This window comes from Eucyclogobius newberryi, unplaced genomic scaffold, assembly GCF_026437365.1.
Source record: "Eucyclogobius newberryi isolate DKJ021-1_F unplaced genomic scaffold, fEucNew1.0.hap1 SCAF_6, whole genome shotgun sequence".
NCBI classification, from domain to species: domain Eukaryota; kingdom Metazoa; phylum Chordata; class Actinopteri; order Gobiiformes; family Gobiidae; genus Eucyclogobius; species Eucyclogobius newberryi.
The window spans coordinates 32,345,774-32,372,257 of NW_027316278.1; the positions used below are offsets into that span (position 1 = coordinate 32,345,774).

At 40.0% G+C, this 26,484-nt stretch overlaps 1 protein-coding gene across 1 annotated transcript in view; it reads right to left on the reverse strand.

Annotated features, from left to right (window-relative positions):
• Nucleotides 1-16,567: 16,567 nt before the first annotated feature.
• htra4 (HtrA serine peptidase 4) overlaps nt 16,568-26,484 on the reverse strand; it is a 31,936-nt gene continuing 22,019 nt past the window's right edge. Inside the window, exons 4-9 of the mRNA XM_072433848.1 lie at nt 25,848-26,042; nt 24,429-24,461; nt 22,540-22,654; nt 22,412-22,469; nt 22,240-22,335; nt 16,568-17,204 (exon numbers count right to left, since the gene is read on the reverse strand). Coding sequence (XP_072289949.1) covers nt 17,039-17,204; nt 22,240-22,335; nt 22,412-22,469; nt 22,540-22,654; nt 24,429-24,461; nt 25,848-26,042 — 663 coding nt within the window. The 3' untranslated portion in view covers nt 16,568-17,038. The remainder of the gene's footprint in view (nt 17,205-22,239; nt 22,336-22,411; nt 22,470-22,539; nt 22,655-24,428; nt 24,462-25,847; nt 26,043-26,484) is intronic.

A 26,484-nucleotide genomic window follows, 5' to 3' on the forward strand; every position in this document is an offset into this window, starting at 1 on the left:
AGAGGTGTAAAGTGCATCAGCATTTTTATTCAGTAGCAGTTAAATAAAATATTAAGTATTCACTTGCCACAAAATCCTGAGCCACAATCATTAAAGATGAACAGGCCACTTCAGAGGTAACGTCAGAAACATTGTAATCTCATTAAACATTAGACACTCAAAACACATTTTAGGAGCAGCAGAACCAGTCTAGGACCAAATGTCCCTAAACCAGAAAACACTTCAGTACAGTTTGTACATTCTTAGAACTTGACACTAAAGCGCCATAACATTAGTTGTGCAAACAAACACTTAACCAGTTAAATACAAATAAATAAATAATTGTGTACATTTTAACTTAAACAATGTTATCAAACACAAAACTAAAGCTTATTGCCACTGCCAGGGCATTGAAAAGAACCAGAAAAGTTTGTAGATCCGTTAAAATAATTGATCGCGTTAAATAAGTGATGAGTTAACGCGATAATAACGTGTTAACTTGCCCAGCCTAAATATATATATATATATATATATTGACACACACAAATACATGTATACATGGGGGGGTGTTTTTTGTTTTTCAGTTTTTCTTTCATAGCGTTAACAAACCAAGAACATTACACAGAGGGAGAACAAACAAACAGGTTGGACATAGCCTGGAATAATCCCTCAATTTTCAAATATAGTGTGAATTATTGTCCATTTTATGAATCTACCTTGTTTTTTCCATTGAGCTACATACTTGGATCACACCTACAAAGCTCTGTTTTTTAAAGCAAGTACTCTATCCACACTTTTTCAGTTCAATTTATTTTTGCAGGGCCCTAAATCACAATAGCAGTTGACTCGAAGGGCGACACATGTCCCAGGGTCCCCTGTCCTTAGACCCTCCTTCTCAGCTAGGAAAAACTATAAAAACCTCTTTGGGAAAAAGTAAAACCTTGAGGAGTTCCACAGTGAAGGAGCAAGTGGACGTGCAACAATTTGCAGATAGACAGTGGAGCTGGAACCTCTCAGGAGGAGAACCAGTGCTTCGGCAGATAAAGAACCGTTCATCTGGAGTAGAGACTGTTTCTCCAGGCAGTTTCCACAGTTCACTTCATGTGCCTGAAAGAGAACCCCTCCCCAATGGGGAATGGAATACTGTTGATAAGGAAAGTACCGGTAGTCAGAGGCAGAGGATAGTGCTCAAGCTGCCATACTTCCCCCAGCATAGTTGCCCCTAGGGCAGCGGAGCTTAAACTATATGTTTTTATTTCTCTTCCTAACTGGTCTGACCATAAGCGATTTCAAGGAGACTCTTCACTTAGAGACTCTTGGGGCCACCAGAAGGCCAGCATTTTGAGAGTGAAGAGCTCTGTTTGGATGATATGGTCTTGTGGTAAGACAGTGATTGGAGCCTGTGCCGAAAGTGCGTTAGCTCCTGGCGGCGTGGGCTCGTGGGCTTTATAAGCACTCCCTTTCTCTTTGCTCCCCCTTTTCCGCCCACACACATTTCCGGGTCTTGGTGTTGGACGCTCGTCCTCGCGCTCCAGTGCCATCGTCCAGCTACTTGCTCGGCACCAACCTGTTAATTTGCCGATCGCTCAGCGCTTGCTTGTGCGCCTCAGCTGACGGGTCTCTCTGGCGTCTCAGTTGCGCTGTTCGGGCAGTAGATGGCTCCCGTGAGCCATATACGAGGTGGTCCATTCATACGAATTAGAAAAGCTTGTTCTCAGTTGAATCAAACAGCCTGAGCAGTGCGGGTTGGTTGTTCCTGGTCATTTCTAGGTCCGTCTGAACGCCGCCTTTTGATTGGCCTCACGCCGTGGACTACAAATAGAACTTCCTCAAAATTGGTGTCCGTGGTCACTGGGCACAACGCTGTTTGCTCCGATGTTGTTTCTCTGTTGTTTTTACACTGTCGCTCTTCTATGTCGCTACTGTAAGATTATATGTTTGTTCAAATTTGGATGGAACTATTTATGGGGCGGAAGGATATGGCTCTCGGGTGGTCACGTGAGCAGGTAGAGAGGAGTAGTCTATTCTCAAGGTGTTGAGACGGGTTGCCTGTAAAGTTGGGGGCTGATAATAAAAGCTGTCCCGAGGAGCTGTCCTTCTCCTGGTATTATTTCTGTACCCACGATAAACGTACACCCGCACAGAAGACGTGTTACACTACTTTTACTATTGTTCTAGTTGTTGCTTTGTTTCTCTGTTTCTACTAGGCTGTGCTTTTACGCTGTCGCTCTTTACATTGCTGTCTACGTTGTTGCTTTTACGGCTGTTTTCCGCTGCTTTTACTGTTTTTTGACTGTTGTTGCCGCTTTTCCCCTTAACTGCTCTTCACTGTTCTTGTTTCTTCTGTTTGTGAGTGCTGTTTTCTGACCCCGTTTAGTTGTTGGGTTTGCCTTGGCCTTACGTTGGCCCCTCCGTTACCTGGCTTGTTGCATGGCGTCCTGCACCTAGTCCAGCCGGAAGGAGTGGCTCACCTAGCATTTTAACCCTCAAAGTCATTGTTAATTAAATGTGTAGTGTTTTAAAAGTGTCAAAGTAAAATAAATACTCTGTGTGCCTTGGGAATTCCATTTAATAGTATTCTCCCGGTGAATACTATTCACCTTTTAATTTACAATCCATTTTACCGCAGAAGTACTACAGTACAATAGCATATTTGAGGTAGGATGAGGCAATTTTAATTTAATTTTAATGTAATTTTGCTGCTGCATTCTGCGCTTTTCTTTTGATAATTGCAAGATTTTGGTCAAAACGATTTTTTTTTTAATCATTTCAATCATTTGATTTAAGCTCAAAGTATTTCTTTAGAGTGGTATAATGGAGTATAATGGGCATGTAAATTCCTCATGAACCCCCGCCTAAGGCCCAAAGTCACTGGGATAGGCTCCAGTCACCCGCGACCCCGGAAAGGAACAAGCGGTAGAAAATGGATGGATGTAATAGTTTCTGGGTTGCAGTTTGAGTGGGTATTTTGGGGCATCAAAAGAGGTCAGTCAGTCAGAGTTATTTCAGTCGGCTCTGTTGCAGTCATCCATCAGAGTCAAGTGACCATTTTAATACTCGACGTCGGACTATTGTAAAGAGACCACGTATTATTCATTTATAAATTGTCTATTTGGAATTTATCCAGCACTTTAAATGAATAAGGCCAACTAACAAAATCAAACTATTTCTTTCTTTGTTTGGCCGTTTTTGCATATGATTCATGATGTGTAAAGATCGCCTTATGTTGTCTCGTGTTTGTCGTCTCTTAATCATTCCTGTTTGATTGTTAGGAATTATATTTGAAAGTTTATTGAGGTGTTTATAAGATATAAGATAGGCCACATTCAGGATTGAGATTGGTCTATATGAGGCACACTCAAGTCGGGCTTTCAATTATCTCGATATTAAAGGCTTTTTTCCAAGAAATCTGAGCTATTCTGAATGCTCAAACATTTTTCTACCTTTGTATGTCACCAACAGAATGGCTGTAAAAGCAATTCCATGTCGAAGGCTCCTCGTCTAGAGCTCCTCTCAAACGTGATGAAACTCTGTCCGCTGATGACGAATCCCCTCTGCCAGCTCTGGAGAAAAAGGAAATGCAGTGAATTTCTAGTTTGACCATTGGAATCAGCATCACTTCTTTTTTCGCTCCATCTCTTTTGCAAAGGTGACCAGCTTAACCTGAGTCCTCCACAAAACGTTGGAGATGATGCGTTCCAGAAAATCCTCCCTGTCTTCTCCTTCCTTGTCTTCGGCCAATCCCACAAGTCTCAAAATGTTCCAGCGCGATCCAGATTCCAGGTGGAGGAGTTTACTTGTCATGGTTTTGTTTTCTGTCCGTGAAGTCTTCACCGTCGCTCTCAGTTCTTTCACTCTTCTGTCTTGTCTTTGGGATTTTAACACATTTTGTTCCTGTTGTGTGAGACACTTTGAATTGCCTTGTGTACGAATTGTGCTCTACAAATAAACTCGCCTTTCCTTGGCATCTGTGTTGTCTGGAATGTGCTGTTCTGTCTCGGGACCGTGCAGCTCACATCAACCCAGATTCTCTCTCAGGACTCTCATGTCCATCTCCCTTTTGTCAAATCTTGCGTTGAATTAAAAAAAGAACAGAAATAAGGCCCTTAGTTAAGGGAAGTAGAAAGATGAGATTTGAGCTGGAGAGGGTCGACTGCAGAATGAGCTGATTAAAAAGAAAGAAGAAGAAAACATCTACACCTACTAACAAGGGTATTAAGTGATAGATTTCTGCACTTACTTGGGCAAAGCAAGTTTATTTGTAGAGCACAATTTGCACAAAGAAATTCAAAGTGCTTCACACAACAGGAAAATATGCTTTAAAATCTCAATACAAACAAATAAAAACATCAATATTCATTACACAATTACTTTAGAAGAGTGCAGATAAAATCCTTTTGAACCTTGTCAGAGCAGAGGCCTGACTCACATCTGACTGTCCCAGATTTGAACTAAACTGAAACTTTGATAGCAGAAGACATGAACAAGCTGCAGTTACAAGTTTTTATATTTGCACTTTACAAACACTGGCCCCTAGTGACTTAAACCAAGAATATGAGATCAAACAACACCAACAACTGCCTCCTCCTGGTTTGGCCAACCAATCAGTGGGTGTAAGTTATATAAAGGACCAAAGGAAGAGCCATTCAGATCGAAACATTGCCGATTAAATACAGTCTTGGAGTAAGGGATCATCTCAAAATGGGTTGACGCTGAAAAGACGTAATATTTTTCGTCTTGGGGGGGAGCGGCGCGTGCGGCGCGTTGCACGGCATCCGTGCGCGCACCGCGGCGCCCATGCGCGCATCGCGGCGCCCGTGCGGCCCGTCCGCGCACCGCGGCCCATGCGCACGGTCCGTTGTGATCACGGCGCGCAGTGGCCCGTGTGAGGAAGCACCCGCCCCGCTCCCCGCGCTGGCCACGGCGCGCCGTGGACCATGTGGATTGAGTAAACAAACATGCGCAACAGGTGACATTATTTGGAGAATTCATAACTTCTACTGATAAACACATCAAAGGATGTTCAGGGACTAAAGGTGAGCAGGGTCTATCAAGCTACTATCGTTTTATCAACGTGTTAATATTTTATGTGAAGCCAGTTTTTTGAGGGGGGGAGGGGGTCCAGAGAGAGACGAAAAAAATTAGGTCTTTTCAGCTTCAACCCATTTTGAGAAGATCCCTAAGTGTGCTAAGTGTGTTTACTGCAGTAGCCTGGCACCTACAGTGATGTGCAAATACCTATATCATCCTAAAGTACAACGACTATGACATAAACAATAGAATCCTTAAATACTGGACTACAAACTGGTTTAATGGGGAGTTTAGTCATGGTTTGTGCTTCCTGTATTTTCTGGTCGGCTCAGACACAATATTGCCCTCTGCTGGAGTTTAACAGACAATACGTAAAAACTTGCAAATATCTGCCAACCAATTTAACGGTCCATCTATAATAAACAGCTACAGATAATACCAGCTATAACAACAAAACTAACGATCCTGTTTTGAGTAAAGAGTACACATTAAAATGGCCTTCATTAAAAATATAACCAGGAGATTCTTTGGCTCTGAGTCTCAGAAAACACTTGGTTTCAAATTTCCCAGTCTTATGACATCATAGGCAGAGCTTCAAAATCTGTTTTTAACCCATAAATCATCACCAGACTCTCTTAAACTGGAGAGCGATGCGGTTTTGCTCCGTGCGGTAAAACAAACTAAACCGAACAGAGATCTCGAGTGGAACGCCGTGTGCTCCGTGAGGACATTAAACGTTGCGTGTGAGCTCCAAAACAAATATGGGCCAAATATGCCACCAAACTATGACAGAACACCGGTAAATGCCACATCTGTCACCAAAAAGCCAGTTTTACACCTGCAAGTGGCGATGAAGGGCCTAGAACTCCACTAAACCTGTTGTTTGGTCATGTAAATTTACTTATAACACAACCACACAGATTGATTATAAAATAGACTTCAATTATAGCCTTTTCAACAGTAATAATGAAAAAAAAAAGAATCTTAAAGAAAATGTGCAAAAATACTTCAAATTAGAAAGTTTTATGTAATGTTTAAAAAATGTGCAATTAATAGTGTTAAGTCCAATTTTAAAAGTGTGATTAATCTGTTTTTAATTAAAAAAAAAATTGTATTGATTGACAGCTCTAGTTCATCTAATACTGCATTTTGAGGGCCCGATGACTCGCTATAATAATATATCGGAATCATGTACGCTACATTACGGCCAAGCTGCTCAGGTGGAGAGAAGGCTAATATCACACAGTTTAAAGCTGACGCAACCTGAAATGACCCAGCCGGTGGTACAAAAGGTCGCTCACTCTTAAAACAATGCTGGGCCCGGTGCGAGCTGGGTGGCCCGCTCATTAGGCAACCGACGGTCAGAATGACACCGACACCGCGGGGAAAGGGCGCCCAGTCACTCCAATCAATAAGTGTCTTTTTGTAAGCGAGCACAAGGCCACCGCCGTCCTGCGTCCGCTGCGGCAATTAGTTTCTGGACAAGAGCTGCTGTCGGACCCCGGGACAGACTGAAGGGCCGCTGTGCTCATGTGCCACACTCGCTGTAAAGTTAAGCGTACGCTGAGTTTTAAATTATGGACTTGGACTTTCGAGAGTGAAAAGTTTGCACACTAAATATTTAAAATAATCTGACTATGGGTTAAGTACACAACACATTTACCATTAGAATAGCTTTGTTGAGTATAATGATGATTGTATGAAACGGATTTCTATGCACATTTGACAGAATTTCCCTTGTGGGGCAAATTATTGCACGGGTATAAGCTAAATTAGAACTGAATTTAAACTGAGTTGGCTGCGTTGTTTGTGTCTAATATTACTGTAGTTTTTTTTTTTTTTTTTATCACAAACCCAGAGCCAAAGAGAGCAAAAGAGCCAAAATCTGTACTAGGACGTCTGAGAAAAGCTGTTCTAAAGCCCATGCACGCCCAAAAGTGAAATGCATATGGATATATTTAATGTACGGCGCGGTTTGTGAGCGATAGATTATGTATTTATACCTAAATTGGCCTTGTTTGGGCTCTTTGAAAGTGCTGGATCTCAAGTGACTTCCACACATTTTTGTTTAATTCATTTATATTGTTATATTTAATTTAGACAAGGGAATATTGTTCATGACACATTCAAAGTAGTTCTTAAATAATGCAAAAACAAAACCTTTTTATAATGAATATGTTTGGCATATGAACAGCAAACCATTCAATTCTTCTGCAGCTAAAATTTGCATGTGAAATGTTAATATAAACTATTATTGAACCCGTATCTGTCCACCCTCTACCAAAGAAAATAAATCATTTTGCATAGCATGTGATTCATCCACATTTGGGCTGTCTCCACCAGGGGGCAGTGTGTGCTCACATGTAGGAGCCACACTAATTCCAGCAGAACTGACCATTGGTGTCACTTGGCTTCTCCAAAGCTCACAAGGTTAATCTGAAATGAAAACGCAAAGGTGAGAGACAGGGCCCAGAGGGACATTAGAAATGTGGCACATGAAAAAGAGAGGGTTCAAGACAGTTAGGGGGTAAATGTTACCTTTGTGAAGCTTGTAGGAAATCAATGTAGTAGTTTTTAAATGCAACAAAATTACCTGATTTACCTTAAGAGAGAAGGACAACCCACTCATTTGACAAGACACAAACAATGGGTTGAACAAAGTATATAACAGTTCAGTACATATACATTTACCCATCAAATAAAAACTACAAAGTCCACACAAGGTACAGACCGACAAGGGGCGTGTGGTCAGGGCAAGCAGGGATTAACCAATAACAGCTAAATGACCAAGTGTCACAAATAGTTGCTAAATAACCCTGTTTTCCCCTCACTTCTGCTGCTGAAGCTTTGCTGGACGTCACGGTGTCTTTTAGTGGCCTCTGCAGGTTGCTGAGCAGTACTGCAGGAAACTTAGTTCTTCTTCTCCCGCCCCATTTAATTTTGTGGCAGTGTTTAGAGGCTCGTTCATGCTCCGCTCTCTAACACGAGCCTTTAGAACCAGAGCGGACAGCAGCTTGTTTTAGAGGCCTGCACATGTGCTCTGAGGACAAACCACGCTGAATAAAGGTGTGTGGGAATCTTGTGCCGAACTGAGCATGTGCAGAGGAGAAGCAAAGCAAGTGACTTAAAATGTAAACATTCTACCTTCAACAATATGAAATATTATATGTTATTTAATGTTCCACAGTATTGCAATAACGAATCCATCTTGTGCGTGTATGTTTTTATTGCCTACAAATTCCTTGATAGACATGAATTCTTGTCTGTCAGTAGTGTCGCCTCTCCATAGATCTGACATGTAACTCGGCCTGGGGCGACACCTGAGTGTCTCCATGGAGATAGATAACTAAATGCCATACTTTTAGAACATTCTTGGTAAAATTTGATGACGATGAGTGGATGGTGGACCAGAAAAGTTACATAGTGCACCTTTAAAAGTCGATTTATTGTAGCTTATTTCTATATTTAAAAAAAATAATATTCTGTATGACTGAAGCTGGCAATGACAACATAGAGGTCAGAGGTCAGGAGTCTACAAATACTGTTAGGACTGACTCAAGTAGTTGGCTCCCTCAAAGTTATGTTTAATCCCAGAAGCCAAGGCCCACAGACGACGGCTTGAGACACTAAAGTTAGTTCTGTATTATGATACGATGGGATGTTATGAGGTCACAGACTTACATTTGCTGTAAAAAGTACTGCTTATAATCATTTCAGCCAATTCAGCGTGAGGCCTAAGGATCAACAAAACTGGCCACGTTTGGTTGTGATATCACTTTTTTCACATAGTTTGGACGTCCCAGGTTTCACATTTGTCTAACTTCACATACAGTAAAGGGGGACTATCGTACATGATCCTGAGCTCTTAACAAGTCTCTCTTCTTTTCGGTTCAGAACAACACATTTGTGAAAGTTGGGAACAGTTTAAAGTTAACAGTGATTGCTATAACGTACCTCAGTCTATACCTGCTTATCAGTCAGAAAGCATAGGATCTCTGGGACCACTGCAGCCTCTCTCAGCCATTAATCTGCACAGTTTAGAGCGGCTCGGCGCAGAGAGGAGCTGGGGAACCTCCAGGGGCCTCTGCAGGGACTGAGCTGGTTTCAGTTAATCACATGAAATTTCCCCAGTTTGAACATGAGAATAGAAACAGTCAAAAGCCCATTAACTTGCCGAGCGAGTTGGTAACGGTGTGATGGTTTGTCACGGGTTAATCCTCTTTCTTCCAGCAAAATGTGACAGTTTGTGCATTAATACTGAAAGTGACTGCGAATATATATATATATATATATATATATATATATATATATATATATATATATATATATATATATATATATATTTGCAGTTTTGTCTAACAAAACATGTAGACAAAAGTGGAGTAAAGCTAAATGTACAGAATGTGAACTGTACAACGACTAAAACTGTAAAAATTTGAAATTCTATCCAAACACATAAACACAACAGATTCATGAAAAAGTCTAATATTCAGTTAAAAAACAAAGTTATTAAATATTTTTTGACACATTTTGCATTACTCTAAACTAGACCAAAACTGAAAAATAATTATTTGCTAAATTCTTGATTAAACTGAATTTTTGTAAAATGAGTAAGATTCAGCTAAGACTAAAACTAATTTTTTTTTTTTAGCTGCAACATATAAATAAAATAAATAAAAAACAAGTGACTAATATTCTAAACACGCACCCAATCACAATCTTTCAAGCTAAAATCCTACGCTAAGGCTTTCTTTTGAGCTTTTATCAACCAATAGTTAATTAAGTCAATTTTAAAGTGAAATCATCATACATTTTTATACTTCATGCCATTAACTTGTTTTTTGTAGATTATCGCTCCAAATCCTAAAGCTGATACCTGTTCTTTTGGGTTTTGTTTTTTTACGGAAGGAAATAGGATTGAAATTCGAGCAAGCATTAAAAAAACCGCATCAATCAGATCTTTATCAAACGATTCAATGACAAATTTTAATTACAAAGACATTGAGACGTTCTCGGAAAGTTTTAGCGATAAGAACGGAACAAAGACTCTACACGTATTACTTCTTTATCGTGGAATTTTCTCATTTTCTCGTTGACATTTTGGCAACATTTCATTTGTCCTCTAATTATACGTTTTAGAAGTAGAAGAAATGTTCAAGGGCAAAGATTTGAGGGAGTTAGTATGTAAATTGCAAACTGTCAGAATGAAACCCTTTGGAATAGACAGCCGCCTGTAGGAAACGCATGGCCCGACAGATGCTCGAAAACGCATTCCAACGTTCCAGTAACACATCTAGAGAAATGTGTGTCTAGTGTGAGGACGGGAAAATGTACTTATGAGCGACGCAGTTCCCAACACGTCTGATCGATCAAACGCTCAACTTAAATTAGGTGTTGTATGTGTATGTTTTAGTGCGAATGCCAAATTACTAAATATCCTAAACGTCTCTCAGCCTCGTTCGCACTTTTAGTGGTCTGTGCATGTTAATGTGACTGACAGCAACCGTTTCTACCTTTCCACTGTTTAATTCGACGGCATTTGTGCGCAAACTTAACGGTGCCAACAACTTCCCACATCCAGCTAGTGCTACTTTCAAAAGAGAAAACCCAAATACTTCAGGGGAATGGAATACGAGCCAGTATGAAGCTAAGTCAGTCGTCTTTAGCTCTGCAGCGGTTCCCAGTATCTGCGTAGAGTGAAGTTGGCCGTTTATTTCTGTTGTAAATTTGCCCCGTAGCACCTGACCTGCCCCAAAACGTGAGAAGTTAGTTAAAGAGTACTTCAGCAACATTTGTTTTTCCGCACAAGCTGTGATGAGTCATAATTTGCGTTTTTTGCAGGCTAACGCTAACGGCTATATGAAAAAGCACAGATACCAGATAGCTGAGTTGCTAAGTGATCACTAGCATGAGCATTGAATGGCATGTCTACTTATTTATACAGCTGTGGTTAGCATGCTAGTTGTTGTTAGCTTAAAGTGACATATGTTAGGTTTTAACGATTTTCAAATTTTGACTTTGTTTGGTGTATTTATACCGGTTGTACACATTAGTTATATTTTTACACCAATCAAGGAGGAATTTGTGGAGAAAAGTTGAAAAATCTGTAAAAAATATAACAGGAAGTGAAATCACACAAGGGACACTCGTTGCAGTCAAAATGTATGCATCATTTACACAAAAAAAACATTTTTGAATCTCTAAACATTAATTCAACAAAATAAAGTTGCTCTCATATATTTTTATTTGTAAAATAAAACAAAGTTGTGACATTAGATGAGTTGTTTGCTGGGTAATTTCCTAGTGTGATGTCATCAATTACAAACATGAAGTGAAACTATAAACCTAACAAATGTGCTATTCTTAAGATAAGATAAGATATTCCTTTATCGTCCCACATGGTTGGCTAATTTTTAGTCAAATTCAAAAATATATTTATCTTAACTGCATTTTAGTTCAACGAGTTCTCCAACTTGTCAGAGGCACTTTAACCATGACGGCAAAACGGTCATAAACTCATCTCAGTGAATAATTAGGATGCAAAAAGTGAGGAATTTCTTTGGACTGCAGTAAACAGTTTAAATGTTAAAATATTTTTCAGTTCGTTCCTCTATCGCGTTCATTCACTAGTAAGGACCACGCCATAACGATGGAATACGATTTTTTTTTTACAGTGAACCCTCGTTTATCGCAGGGGTTACGTTCCAAAACGAACGAGCGATAGGCGAAATCCGCGAAGTAGAAACCTTTATTTTTTTACAGTTATTATACAACCGGCCTCGCAAACTTCAATTTGGCAAGCGGTTTTACGTACGTGTGCATATTAATCCATAACGTTATTGACACACAGGTAGAGAAGACGCGGAGAGACTGTTTAGCCAATCAGAATGCAGACACACTGCATGTTGCAAATCCGTGAAGCAGCGAGACCGCGAAAAGTGAATCGCGTTATAGCGAGGGATCACGGTATATTGAGAATAGTGATGATGGATAGATGATGGAGCGATGATGGAGCGGTGATGGAGCGATGATGGATAGATGATGGAGCGATGATGGAGTGATGATGGATGGATGATGGAGCGATGATGGATAGATGATGGAGTGATGATGGATAGATGATGGAGTGATGATGGATAGATGATGGAGCGATGATGGAGTGATGATGGAGTGATGATGGAGCGGTGATGGAGCGATGATGGAGCAATGATGGAGCGATGATGGAGCGATGATGGAGCGATGATGGATAGATGATGGAGTGATGATGGATAGATGATGGAGCGATGATGGAGTGATGATGGAGTGATGATGGAGCGATGATGGATAGAAGATGGAGTGATGATGGAGCGGTGATGGAGTGATGATGGAGCGATGATGGATAGATGATGGAGTGATGATGGAGCGATGATGGAGCGGTGATGGATAGATGATGGAGTGATGATGGATAGATGATGGATAGATGATGGAGTGATGATGGAGCGGTGATGGAGTGATGATGGAGCGATGATGGAGCGATGATGGATAGATGATGAAGTGATGATGGAGCGGTGATGGATAGATGATGGAGCGATGATGGATAGATGATGGAGCGATGATGGAGCGATGATGGAGTGATGATGGAGCGGTGATGGATAGATGATGGAGCGATGATGGATAGATGATGGAGCGATGATGGAGCGATGATGGAGTGGTGATGGATAGATGATGGAGCGATGATGGAGCGATGATGGAATGGAGCGATGAGGTGAAGATGATATAGAGACAGGGGGTGGGAGGGTGGGGTCGAGAGAGCAGAGACAACAAGAGATGCTGGGATTGGCCTGTGTATTTATAGGCCTCCTGGGTAATTAGAGGCGTGGTTAAAGAGTGGAGGTGTGGTTGCTGGAGAAGTAAGAGGTTGAGGCGTGGTCCTGCTACACTTCAGATAAAAAAGTGTTTTTATTGCCTTGAAAAACACACATTCTCGGGGTCGCCTCTCCACAGACCTGACTACTCCTGGTGGCGCCGCCGCCTGCTTGTCTCCATGGAAATAGACACGTTTAATGCCTAACATTCCAGGCAAAGCAAAAACATCTTAACCACGACGTAAAAGTTCCACACAGCGCCCTGACCTAACAACGACCTTTCACTGGCCCCTTCAGTCATCGCTCACAATCTTTTACTAAAAGATAAAACCCAACACAAACTGTCACATATTTTGATTTAGTGGTAGATTTAGTTTAGATATTTTCAACAGTAAATTCCTCCAACCCAAAAGCCTCCGCGCGTACCAGATCTTTTGCCTTTTACATTTATGCATCGGACAGGGCCTCATTTGTTCAGCTAAAGCATATTTTGATTCGGCATTACGGCGAGCGACTTTTGCAGATGTCGAAAAGGGTCGTGTATTAAATATTCAAGCCCTCGCCGGCAGAGCCACGATGCCAGAACTCGATGTGCTCTTTTCAAAGACCGGGCAGGGATCATTACCTAAAGATGAATAAAAGGCTTGAGGACATTGGCGTAAAGATGGCGGAGAAGACCTCGTTGTCGAAATGTACTGTTCTGCAGATTTGTATTGTTTTATAACAGACTTTTTTTTTTTTTCATGCAGGGAAACAAACTCATGAGTAAAAACTTTCGTGAGTACCCTGTTGAATACAAAAAACACACAGAACAAGTAGTAATAGAGGGCAGGAAATAAGGCCGTAACAGAGAGGTGGATGACTCAAACATCACCAGCGATCAAAGACTGGACTGGCAAAGTGACGGGCATCAGACAATGACATTCTGACTTAATTTGGAAATGGAAAAATGTGGCCGAATAACGCGATTTAGTTTGTATTTATGCTTGGTTGATGTCTACTTGTGTTTTATTTTGGATTTGTACTCCCTGGTTGTTTTGTGTTTTGTTTTATTTATGTTCTGTTCTATTTGTTTGCCCTAAAAAATGTGAAAAAATGGAAAGTCTGGCTAAATCGTCAATAAGACAATCAGTAAAACAAATTGATAAATAACAAACACAATATGGAATAAAATCATGCAAAGCAAAAGCACTGGCATTGTGGGTCTTTAACCAGTGCTTGTAATGCATTAAAAGGCCCACAATTAGGCTTCTACACCTATTTATTGAAAAGGTTCAGTATATTATTGCGTTGTTGTTTTGGACAAAATGCAAAATTTGAATATTGAGTGTAATGTCTATTTAAAAAAAAAAAGACAACAAAAAGAGCTGATTAAAAACAAATACATTCATTATAAAATACTGTCTGAAAATACTGTTGTGAAATATAGTGAATAAATGATTGCGATATTCATTATGTCAATACTGCCTTATATTATGGTCAAATCTGACTTAACTCTGCCTTGTGGTGCCGCCTGTTTGTTTCCATGACGATAAGCTTAATGCCATTCCATTTAGTAGTCAAGAGTAATTAAAGTGTATTATTTGTGGAAAATTAAATTGTTTATTCTTATTATTTTTGGCGTTTTAACATAATGATCCCACTGTCTTTGTTATATAGTATTTGTTTAGCTTCAGAGTCTGTATAGGCCATGTGATGATTTCGATGATCAAAATACAACTGAAAATGATTTACTTTTATATATATATTTTTAAATCTCGCTTAATTTTCACAGCCCCACGTTCTAGACAAAGTAAGAACTTAGGGTGAACTAACCCTGACAAACGCTGTACTTAAAGTGCCTCTGACAGGTTGGACCACTCATAAAATATATTTTACATTTGACTTATCACAGAATAGCACATTTTTGAGGTTTATAATTTAACTTCCTGTTTGTAATTGATGATTTTTGTAAGGCCCAAAATCACAACAACAGTTGCCTCTGAGGGCCACAGGGAGAAATTAATGTCCCAGAGTGCTCTGTCCTTAGACTCTCCTTCTCGGCCAGGAAAAACTACAAAAAACCTCTTTGGGAAAAAAGCGTAGAAACCTGGAGGAGTTCCAGTGAAGGAGAGATCCGACTCTCACAGACGGACAGACGGACACGAGGGAGACTGGAGCTGGACCCACTCTTCAGGCAGATGAGGGACCGACATCACACTAGGAAACACTGGGTGAAAACTCATCTAATGACAAATATATGAAAGCTCCTTTATTTTGTTGAATTAATCTTTATAATGTCAAAAAAGTTGTTTTTTGTGTAAATTATGCATAAACTGTAACTGGAATGAAAGTCCTAGTGTGATGTCACTTCCTGTCATTTTCTTTTTCGACAAATAGCAACTTGAAAACTATAATTTGTACGTGCATCAGGTCAAAATACACCAAACAAAGTCCAAATTAGAAAATCTTAAAAACCTGTCATACGTCACTTTAAAGTGTACATGTGTTCATAAAGTCTGAATCCTATCCCCATAGTAACAACTGGTGCCATTCATAAAGAATCTGGGTTTCTTTCTGTATTTAAACTTGATCTGTTCAGTGTTCATTGATTTTCAAAACACTACTCAAACAGAATAATTTACCCTTCAGTCTCCAGGCATCTTTATTGTAAAAATAATGCAATATTGATCTGGCAGAAACTTCACGGTTGTAAGTTGTATCTTAAATTATTTACTTTGCTTTATCTGTTTGTGTTGAGCGAGTGGAGAGCACCTTTTTTTTACAATTTCAGCTGCACGTTGTGGAATGATTGGACTCCTGAGCCGCATGAATAATTGAGCATTAAAAGCCGTATTTGAAATTAAAACAATAAATTATTAAATGTCTGGTACAGTCCAAATATATGGCGTCTGAGTTTATTTTGTATTTTGTCGATATTCTGCACTTAAAACATATTGAAGCAAGTTACTGAATATGTATTTCTGTGGGATTGATGTGCAGTAAGTTGTTAAGGGAGTTTTTAATGGTAAGAAATAATAGCAATGATCATAATAATGCATTAAATAAACCTAAATTCTGTCAACTGAACACAACTTTTAGCTGTTTTTAATATTTTTTTTAATTAAAGAGTCAATACAAACTCATCTATGCAGCTTGTTTAACCAAAGTTTCCCGGTGGGTGTTTCTGAACAGACATTACATTACATCCCGGGCTATTTCACACTTAAAGACAAAAAATGGTGCACCAAAAGCACAAACCGCCGAATGACCAACAAAAGTAATGTGGTCTAGTCTAGAGTGGGTGTAGCTGGGAGATACTACACAGACCTGGGGGGAGTGTAGCAGCTTCGGCTCAGGACCCCAGTTATTAAATGGACTTAACTAACAGCAAATACAGATATTCGTGTCTCAGGAAGAGTGGGAGGAAGTGTGTGGGCCGCCCTGCTCAGACTGCTGCCTCCGCCACCCGGACAAGCAGAAGTAAATGGACAGACACTCCTGACTTTGTGTTCGTTTCAGTGCATTTAGCTTCTCCCTTCAGACTGTGACTCAACAGACCCCTTTTGTCCAGTTGACAGAATTACATTTTCTTTACGGAACCTGGACGACGGAGGGATTGAAGACACATTTTAAGGCACAAAAAAAAACAGGACAATTTTTCCATTTAATGACAATACTTTTCCCTAACAGCTTTATTATGAACTAACTATATTGAAAAGATAAAACAGTGGATAGGTAGAAACGCACACATTTTGTACAAAAAACACAAACACAAGTTAAACATTACTGGCCAGTGAGTTGAAAATGCCCTCATTCAAATATATAAAGTCACATTTACACAGATATAAACAAGCTATTTCCACATTGATTGATTCGTTTATTTCGAGCTTATTGCATAGTGTAGGACACCTATGGTTTACAATGATTACGTGTTTGCATACTCCTACCAACACACAGGCGCACACACATGTTCATATGAAATTGCATATATTAATTTGAATGTCCACCAGGTGTCCAAGATTCAAGTCAGTGAGAAAAATACTAATAAAAGACAATAACAAATCGATTTCTTCCATCAAAAAGAAACAGAAATAGTGTAATTTGTATTATTTTGCCCAAACTTTATGAATAAATATGATTATTTCCTTTGGCCAAATCATCCAATGTATCCAAATATTGAAGTAAATGTAGTCTGTATGTTGTATTCAGTCCGTTTGTTCTGGTACTATGTTGAGTGTGATGTGCTCGTCTTTTCTTCTGATGGTGAGAGACAGAGCGGGCGCGTTCTGGACCTTCTCCGTCATGTCCTGTGTGCGGTGGACCTCCTGACCGTTTATGGACACGATCACGTCCTGGTTCAGGACCCCAGCCCTGGACAACAGGGAGCAGAAAGGACCAGGTATGATTTTACGTGGGTGAAGATTACGGCGAGTTTATGATTGCAGTGAGTTACATCATAAAGATTAAAGGCTATTCAATTCTACATTACTTTCATCCACACTACCAGATAATAAACTGCAGCGCGTGTTCAGCTCTATTAAAACAAAAATGTATTTATTTTTGTGTGTGGAGTCGTGCTCAATATACAGTATTATGCTTATCTACTTTGCTTGGATTTGACACTAAATTAATAAAAAGGAGAGAAGCACTTATGTCCTTTAAACAGCAACAACATTATATATATCAACCTTTTACAGTGTAAAAGGTTGATATATATAATGTTGTTGCTTTTTTTTGTCTTTTACAGATTTTGTTTGTGTAAAATTGACACAAAAAAAATCTGTAAAAGACAAAAAAAGTTCTTTCTTGAGTAAATACACAAAATGAATATGTTTGCCCACTTTGGCTACGTAACTTAAAAGAGGGTTTTACATACATACATACATAAAATTCAGGAAGTACAAAAATTATGCATTATTTGTATTGTTCTAGTCTTCAAACACGCTCTTTGTGTTGGCATCTCATGTTTTAGAAGTTAAGATGATGTGTGTTCTAAAACCACACGTCATTTGGGCTTTTCCCACATCAGAAATTGAGTGGGGGCTCCATCTACTGGCAGCAGAGAGAGTTACAAAGGGGAGCCAATTTGGGACCAAGGTCATTTTGAGGCTCAGAGGGAGAGGATTATTGAATGAAGCTAAACACAATTCCATGTAGATTTTTTGATGGTGAAACAATGATATGACATGGTTAAAAGCTAAAAAACACACACACACACACAAAAAAAAAAATACATTTTACTATCTATAATGCACTCATTATAAAATCAATTCCTACACATTTGCGATCCATCATTCACAGCAGAATGTCAAACTGCAGCACAAACACCGGTGAACTTTCCTCAGGTTTGTTCACGTCAGAAGGCTGCAGGTACAAATCCCGCGGGACGTGCTAACGCGGCTAACATTTACACAGCAGACTTATGGGGCTCAACATAAAACAAAAGCGTTATTATTTTTGCATTGTTTCTTTTTTATTTTATTTTTTGGGGGGATTCTTCTGGGGCTGAGTTTCTAAACACCAACCACTCCAGGAAGCAGGCGCATTCATTTGTCAAAACAGCGTCATCAAGATCGTACCTGCCTTCACTAATTCTTCTTTTCCATCTTTCATTCCCGTATAAATTTAAACATTCTGAATCTTAAGGAGCGGTTTGATCCGCCTGGTGCCACATCTGTGTGTTCCGAAGACATTAGCGTCCCAGCGTGACTTACTGAAACATTTTATGGTTGTGTTGATCAAATGACATTCCCCCAAAGCTGTGATCAACCCGTCTGCTCCGTTTTTGTAACACGTGGGTGGTTTTGAGTCAGGGTAAAAAATTTAAACTGAAAATAAAATGTCTTGAGCAATTTTTATGTCACAATCTTTTGACGTGCAATACCACAAATATCCTCTAGTCGAGTCACACCAACACGCCCATAACTAACTTCACTTCTGCACCACATATTCACTCCCTCCTCTGCACAATGTTCATTTTAATCTCTTCATGATGATAATAATCTACCGTGAGAAAGGTAAGAACTACACTGTACACAACTATGAACAGTGATTTATACCCATGCAACAGGTTTTTAAACTCTTGTTGCTTGGAAACAGTGACATTTCACAGATGGCATTCTGGGTAATCTCCTCCTCCAAATATCTTCTGATGCAAGAGATACGCAAGGAAATGTGTAGTGAAAGTACGTTCAAAGTCAAATAGAATTTAAAGACAGAACATTGATCAGATTTAGCAATGAAAACACAATAAATACGTGTAAGCTGTCTCTTTGGAACATTCCAAGGAACCTCTTGCCAGAAAAGTTTCCAAGTGCAACTTTAATGGTATTGACACCGTTTCAAGTGAAGTTTCATCCAAAATTACATTAAAAAGAGGCAATATTTGATTCTTTTGCACTAAAGCTACGTACAGACCGCCGCGGCCTAATCGCGCCCGACGCAGAATTTGAGCGTGTGTACATTTGAAAGGTTTACGCACCGGACGCGCGCTCTGGACGCCCCGGCCACTGTACACAGGCGCGCGTATGGAGCACTCGAGCTCTCTGCGCACATGCGCAGTAGAGGTGTTGTCGCATGAGCAGTGGAGTTGTTGTCGGTGTGGCCTTTCATTGTGTAAAATTGCAGATATTGAGAGTGTTGTTTTCGCATTTTTGTTTTTTTTCTGTCTCTGTATTCCACCGTGAATACATCGTACAGCTCTCTACACAGCTGTTTCTCCCACAAACAGCCACAATCAGTCTTTCGTCTGCCATTGTTGACGAGCAAGGAAAAAGTGGCTCTTCTTGGGGAATTCCACGGGGAATATCGAAAATGCGAGGGGCAATACGTACGTACGTACGTCACTGGAGAGTCAGCTCTGATTGGCTGCTGCGGCGGCTGCGGCGCATCTGCTGCAGAGACCTACCTACCCATACGCACGCTCAAAGCGTCAAGAGCGTAAGAAAACGCACCAATCGCGCCGCAAAAACTAAGAAATCCCGCCGCGGATAACGGACTACGCGCTCGACGCGCGTTTACTATAGACTTTGAATGTAAACTGGACGCTTCGGCCGCGACGGTGTGTAACCCCCTTCAAAGTGCATGTGACACTAAAGCAAAGTGAACATGATTGTATTGAAGATTTTACGGAAAATTACATTTAAAAAAGTACCTAGACGTGTCCAGTTTGCAGACGTGGCATACTAACTGTTACCGAGCAACCATATTGTAAACAAAGGGCCAAAATCCATTAAATTACACAAATTTAAAAATACCTGATAACACCTGTATTCGGTTAAATGGTCTTAACATTGTAACAGTTGTGTGTGAATTGTCAGTTGCAGATTGAGGACATGCAGTAAATTACGACTTTCTGTCAATTTCAACTTTCAAAACTTCACTCGTGCAAAACTATGACAAAGAACTATCCCGCCAAAGAAATCCTTTCCAAAATGTGAAAACCTGTCATATGCACTTCCTAAACCTAACACCTAACCGTAAATGTATTGTCAAGTCAAATATACACATTTGCTAACATAGCCTCTGATGCAAAGTGGCGGTTTTGTTGGGGGAGAAATGAAAGTTCCTCCTACAGGTCAGACAACTCGCTGAACTAAAATCCAGTTTACATACATTTATTTTGAATTTTGATAAACATTTTTTTTGTTTTTTATATTTCAGAATAGCAATCTTTTTAGGTTTATAATGTCACTTCCTGTTTGTAATTGATGACATCACACTAAGAAATTACCCAACAAACACTGGGCAAAAATCTAAAGTCACAATTTGACAAATAAAAATACATGAAAGTGACTTTATTTTGTTGAATTAATGTTTAAAGAGTGAAAAAAGTAGTTTCTTTGTGTAAATTATGGATAAACTTTAACTGGAATGCATGTCCCTAGTGCGTAGTATTTGCGCAACATAGCCAAAATCAGAAGAATCCTGCCTAAAAGTGATGCCGAAAAACTTATCCATGCATTTGTAACGACTAGATTAGACTACTGTAACTCCCTGCTTGCAGCGTGTCCTAAAAGCTCCATAAAAAGCTTTCAACTGGTTCAAAATGCAGCAGCAAGATTACTAACAGGAACAAAAAGAAGAGAGCACATTACGCCAGTGCTGAAGTCTCTTCACTGGCTCCCCGTCGAGTTTAGAATCAAATTCAAAATTCTACTCTTGACCTACAAAGCCATAAATGACATGGCCCCATCCTACCTCAAAGATGCTATAGAACCATATCATCCAAACAGAGCTCTTCGCTCTCAGAATGCCGGCCTTCTGGTGGTGCCAAGAGTCTCTAAAAGTACTGTAGGAGGTAGAGCGTTTAGCTACCAAGCCCCTGTGTTATGGAATCAGCTCCCGACCCATGTTAAATATGCTGACACAGTCTCTTCATTTAAGTCCAGGCTTAAAACGTTCCTCTTCGAAATCGCTTATGGTCAGACTAGTTAGGAACAGAAACATAAACCCACAGCTTCAGCTACGCCGCCCTAGGAGTAACTATGCTGGGGGAAGTATGACAGCTTGAGCACTATCCTCTTCTTCTTCTGACTACTTATGCTATCAAACAATATTTATTTTTTGATTCCACTTGCAAACTGTTCACCACCTTCTTTTCTTTCTCTCACTCCTGAGGACCTGTGGACCCAGATGCCCCTCCCCTGGTGAAGTGGTCCCTGTCCTGTGTGGACGGTCCCTCATCTGCCTGAGGAGTGGATCCAGCTCGCCTCAGACGGTCCCTCATCTGCCTGAAGAGTGGGTCCAGCTCGCCTCCGACGGTCCCTCATCTGCCTGAAGAGTGGGTCCAGCTCGACTCAGACGGTCCCTCTTCTGCCTGAAGAGTGGGTCCAGCTCCAGTCTCCTCGTGTCCGTCTGTCCGTCTGTGAGAGTCGGATCTCTCCTTCACTGGAACTCCTCCAGGTTTCTACGCTTTTTTCCCAAAGAGGTTTTTTTTTGTAGTTTTTCCTGGCCGAGAAGGAGAGTCTAAGGACAGAGGACCCTGGGACATCGTCCCTCGCCACCACAGACATTGTTGATTCATTTCTCCCTGTGGCCCTCAGAGGCAACTGTTGTTGTGATTTTGGGCCTTACAAAAATAAATTGATTTGATTTGATTTGATTTAGTGTAATGTCACTTCCTGTCATTTTATACATATTTTTCAACGCTTTCTCCACAAATACCTACTCGATTTGTGTAAAACTATAATGTATGTGTACATATATTGTTTTTCTGGTTTGAATACACCAAATAAAGTCAAAATTAGAACATTGCATAAACCTGTCATCAGCACTTTAAGCATCTCTATCTTTAAAATCAAACCTGTCCAAACTGACACAAAATAGAGCAGAAAATGAACAAAAGAACCCACGTCGCCGACTGAAAATAGATAATAAGAAGCACATATTAAACAGCCAGACACACCTTGCAGCCGCTGTGCCTGGTATCACTTCATAAACGAACACTCCTGAGTCGACATTTGGAAACGAAGCGTCCCTCTTCTTTAGGTCATCAGCCAGACTGGAAAAAAACACCCAACATTCAGTGATTACGCTGAAAATAACGATAAATGATGTTTGTGTTTTCCTTTGCTTACTACGGGGTGAGCGTCAGCATCCGGACACCGATAAACTTCTTTTTTGAGGGAGCTTTTCCTATGATTACATGAACATAAATTAGCAAAGTCAAAGCATAGGTTTATGCAGTAAAGTTTTTGTCACTCGCCACTGCGTTGCCTGTTGTGCGACTCGGTGAGGAACTGTCGTATCCTGTCTGCTGGGATGGCGAAGGAGATTCCTGCTGCTACTTTCAGCGTGTTCACTCCAATCACGTCTCCATCCTGTCACACACAAACAAAGAAAACGACAAAATTAGGCCAAGGAACGGATGTCTTTTGCTGTTATGTGAAAACGTACGTGGCGTGTTGACTGAGTTTTGGACGAAAGCCGAAGGAGAAGCGCCTTAACAAACCAAAAACACATCGGCGCTGATAGACGTACCTGTGTAACTCTTGTAGTAGAAATACTGGCTATTTTGTTTCTGAAAAAACATGGATAAAGAAGTGCTTTGTGCATTTGCGGAGGGTGTGTGTGCTTTTCTCCCAACTGTATTCAACAAACGTTTGATTTCTCGGTTGTTGTGACGCTTTTGACCAATCCGTTTCAAAAGTTTGTCATGATGTTCTCCCTTTTCTTGCATGTTTGAAAGCGGTTCCAGATTGATAAATGTGTAGAACTTGTATCAGAGTGCTGCTCGTATGAATCTGGAGACGTTCACTGCACTCTGCACTGCTCCTGACGAGTTCTCCAGGTCCACAAGGATGGGTCAAATGCAGAGGAGGAATAGTACCTTCTCCCTTACTTATTGGTGAGTCTTTATTGTCAGAACTGCACATTTGCCCAATATAATATTCAACATTCTGCTGTTTATAACAAAAGCTTTAAAATAAAAAAAATAAAATCATTGTCGCAAAGGAGACTATACTTAGTGTATATCATTTAGACCAGGCATGTCCAAACTAGGGCCCGGGGGCCAAATGCGGCCCTCAAACCAATTTTTTTGGCCCTCCAGCTTCCTGCTATGTTGGCCCAAACTACAAAAAGTTTTACTGTGAAATTGGGAAAATTCAGGCTTGTTGTGGCCCTCTGCCCCGATTAAGTTTCAAAATGCGGCCCTTGGTGAAAAAAGTTTGGAGACCCCTGATTTAGACCAAATGTAAAATAAAACCAGAAGTGATCTATTCTTTGCCCCTTCCCCATGGAACTCTCTCTCCGGTGACATTAGACAGTTTAATTGTCCTTTGACTTTGAAGAAGCTTTTGAAAATATTTCAATTTAAATATTCCTTTTAATTGTGGTTTAGTTTGTCCATTTAATCTAATTGAATTCTTTCGAAACTGTGTTTTAATTCTTTTATTCTCAAAATTCTAAAAGGTCCCCCTTGTAAATTCTCAGGTGGAGAGGTTATTTATTTACCACTGTTGATTTTCTCCATGGTAGAAAGCCACATGAAGCTTACCGTATTTTTGCACCTTTTTTCATAATTTTGGCCTTATATACTCCAGAGCTACTTATATGTGATGCTATTTTCACACTTGCAACCGTATTTCAAACTCCAGTGCAACTTATATATGTTTTTTTCTTCTCTATTATAGTCCGGAAAATACGGTCATCGAATACATTTTAAACTTTAATGCCATACTGTGGAGCTGTCCAGGTAATGCCCTGCTCGTATCTACAGGCACGCTGAATCGCTCTGTAATTGTACTTTAATGCCGCTGTTGTGTTGAACTCTGCCCCTCTGCTGTGGCCAAAGCCCCTGCACCGAGGGACAACGCACCAAACTCACCTTGAGCGCGCCGCGTGTTGTGAAGAAGACACTCAAGGCTACAACCTTGATAAATAAATGTGCAGTGAGGATAATTCAACATTACAGCCGCTATGCAAACGGCCTTTCTAATCAACGGCGAGAAATGCTAGCGGAGAGATTCAAACTGACAAGAAACACGACCTTAGCGTTCGCCGCCATTAATAAAACAAGCAGCGCTGTCGAGCCGCTGCCCAAATGCAAATGAATGGTATTATCCCGCTGACATGCGACATAAATCCTCTTACCAAATTGACAAGCGGGCCGCCGGAGTTGCCATACTGTGAAGACAGAAGACGAGAATTAGGGAGGTTGGGTGTGAATGTTTTGTGAGTTTGTTTGTGACCAGGATGTGACATTAAGGTCTAATATTGTAAATTATTCAGGGTTTTGGAACAACTTTGGGGCATGTTGATGTTGGTATTCCACATTTGAGTGCTTGAAAATAGTTTGTCTTGACATATATTTTGCACAAACAAAAAGTTGTTCCCCACTGCATGTTGACTGAGGAGTGAAGCAGTGCGAATGAGGCTAAAACAACAGCTGCGATCCTCAAAGCTGCATCTTTGGGTAAGCAATTAAGACAGCCGAAATTGCTAAATGAGCCTGAATGACTTCAAATGAATATGATGGGTTAGACGACTTATTTCACAAAAACGTGGCTAGCATAATCGTATATTTAAGATTCAGCTACAAATCGTGCTTGTTTTTTGCCTTGCCTAGTCAATCCGACTCTTATATCGTTCAGAGCAAATCTTTTTTTTAGCTCAGATTTACAGAGTTTGGCACTTTGTTGATTCTGCATTGTTCGGAAGCTGAAGACCAAGAACGTCTTTGCAAAGAACGTTAAGGTTGTTTGGCATACTTTTCCCTAATTTGAATTAGTAGCTGAATTTTAAATACACCATTATGCTAAGTTATAATTTTAACTCCTGTTGGACATTATTTTGTGCTAAAGTAATGTCATAAAATCATGTTCCTTGCGTGTTATGTATTGATGACATAGCAGAAGGGATTCTTTTTTTAGAACTTCCGGTACATTTAAACTTTTGTACATAAATATCTTGATATGCTGATGTAAAATTATGCTAATGATTTACCACAGGGACTGTACCACCAAACAAAGTCATTCACTCATAACATACTTCACACAGTTTGAGTTTTTGGACGTGAGACAGACTAAATTAGCAGGATTACAAATTCTGAATGAAGCGCCACATCCCTAGGCACAATTCTGTTGAAGAAATGACATAACATGGTAAGAAGATATATATATATATATATATATATATATATATATATATATATATATATATATATATATATATATATATATATATATAGATCGCCAGATGTTGAATTTCTCCACTGTGAGACCAACAAACTTTTTGTATTTTGTATTTTTCACGTACTTTATGCATGTTTTCTTTTTCTTTGCGGCCTTAAAAGCAAAAAAAAAAAAACAGCAGAAAGTTGTCAAAAAGACACAAAAATGAGGAATGAACTGGACCATAGCCACTAATCTTTTCATTTTTTAGTAATTTGTTCACATTTATGATTTTTGTTCATATTATCTATATCTGTCAACTGGCATTATGGTATTAACAGAAAATAAACAAGAAAAACGTGAATAAAACAGCCTGAATAATGCTTGATATGAGACTCACGTTGATGATGGCGTCGGTCTGGATGTAGTCCAGGTCCGAATCCTTGAAGCCCAGCTCTTGTCCGGTCCTCTGCGCCGTGCTGATGATGCCTGTGGTCACCGTGTTCTGGAGGGAGAAGGGGGAGCCCACGGCCACCACAAACTCCCCAGGACGGAGGTCTGAGGACTGGCCCAGACGCAGCACGGCCAGGGGGCTCTGCGGGGGGAACGAGGGAAGGTCATCATGGTGCAACTGCTCACGACCAATGTTGTAATGAAAGAATGAAGAGAGAGGGTTGATTCTGCAGTGGAGGAGCAGCAGATCTAATCAAAGATTAAGTACAAACAGGGCCAGAGAATTTATGGATTCGAAAGTTGACTTTAACATGAAATGGTTTATTTGTATTTGTTTATTTGAGAGGTTTCCCTGTCTTAAAAACTTATGTTCACCCTAAAAACAGTTTGGTCTGTATGAACAGACTTTGGATTGTATGTATTGTATGTATGGTCAACAATGTTGAAGTTTTTAAAATGTCTTTATTGAGTGTAAATTTTTGTTTGTTTCACACCTATTACTATAAGAGATTGTATACCTAAAATACCTATGTTTTTACTCATTTTTTTCTTGTTACTTTTGTAAAACATGTGCATTCGATAAA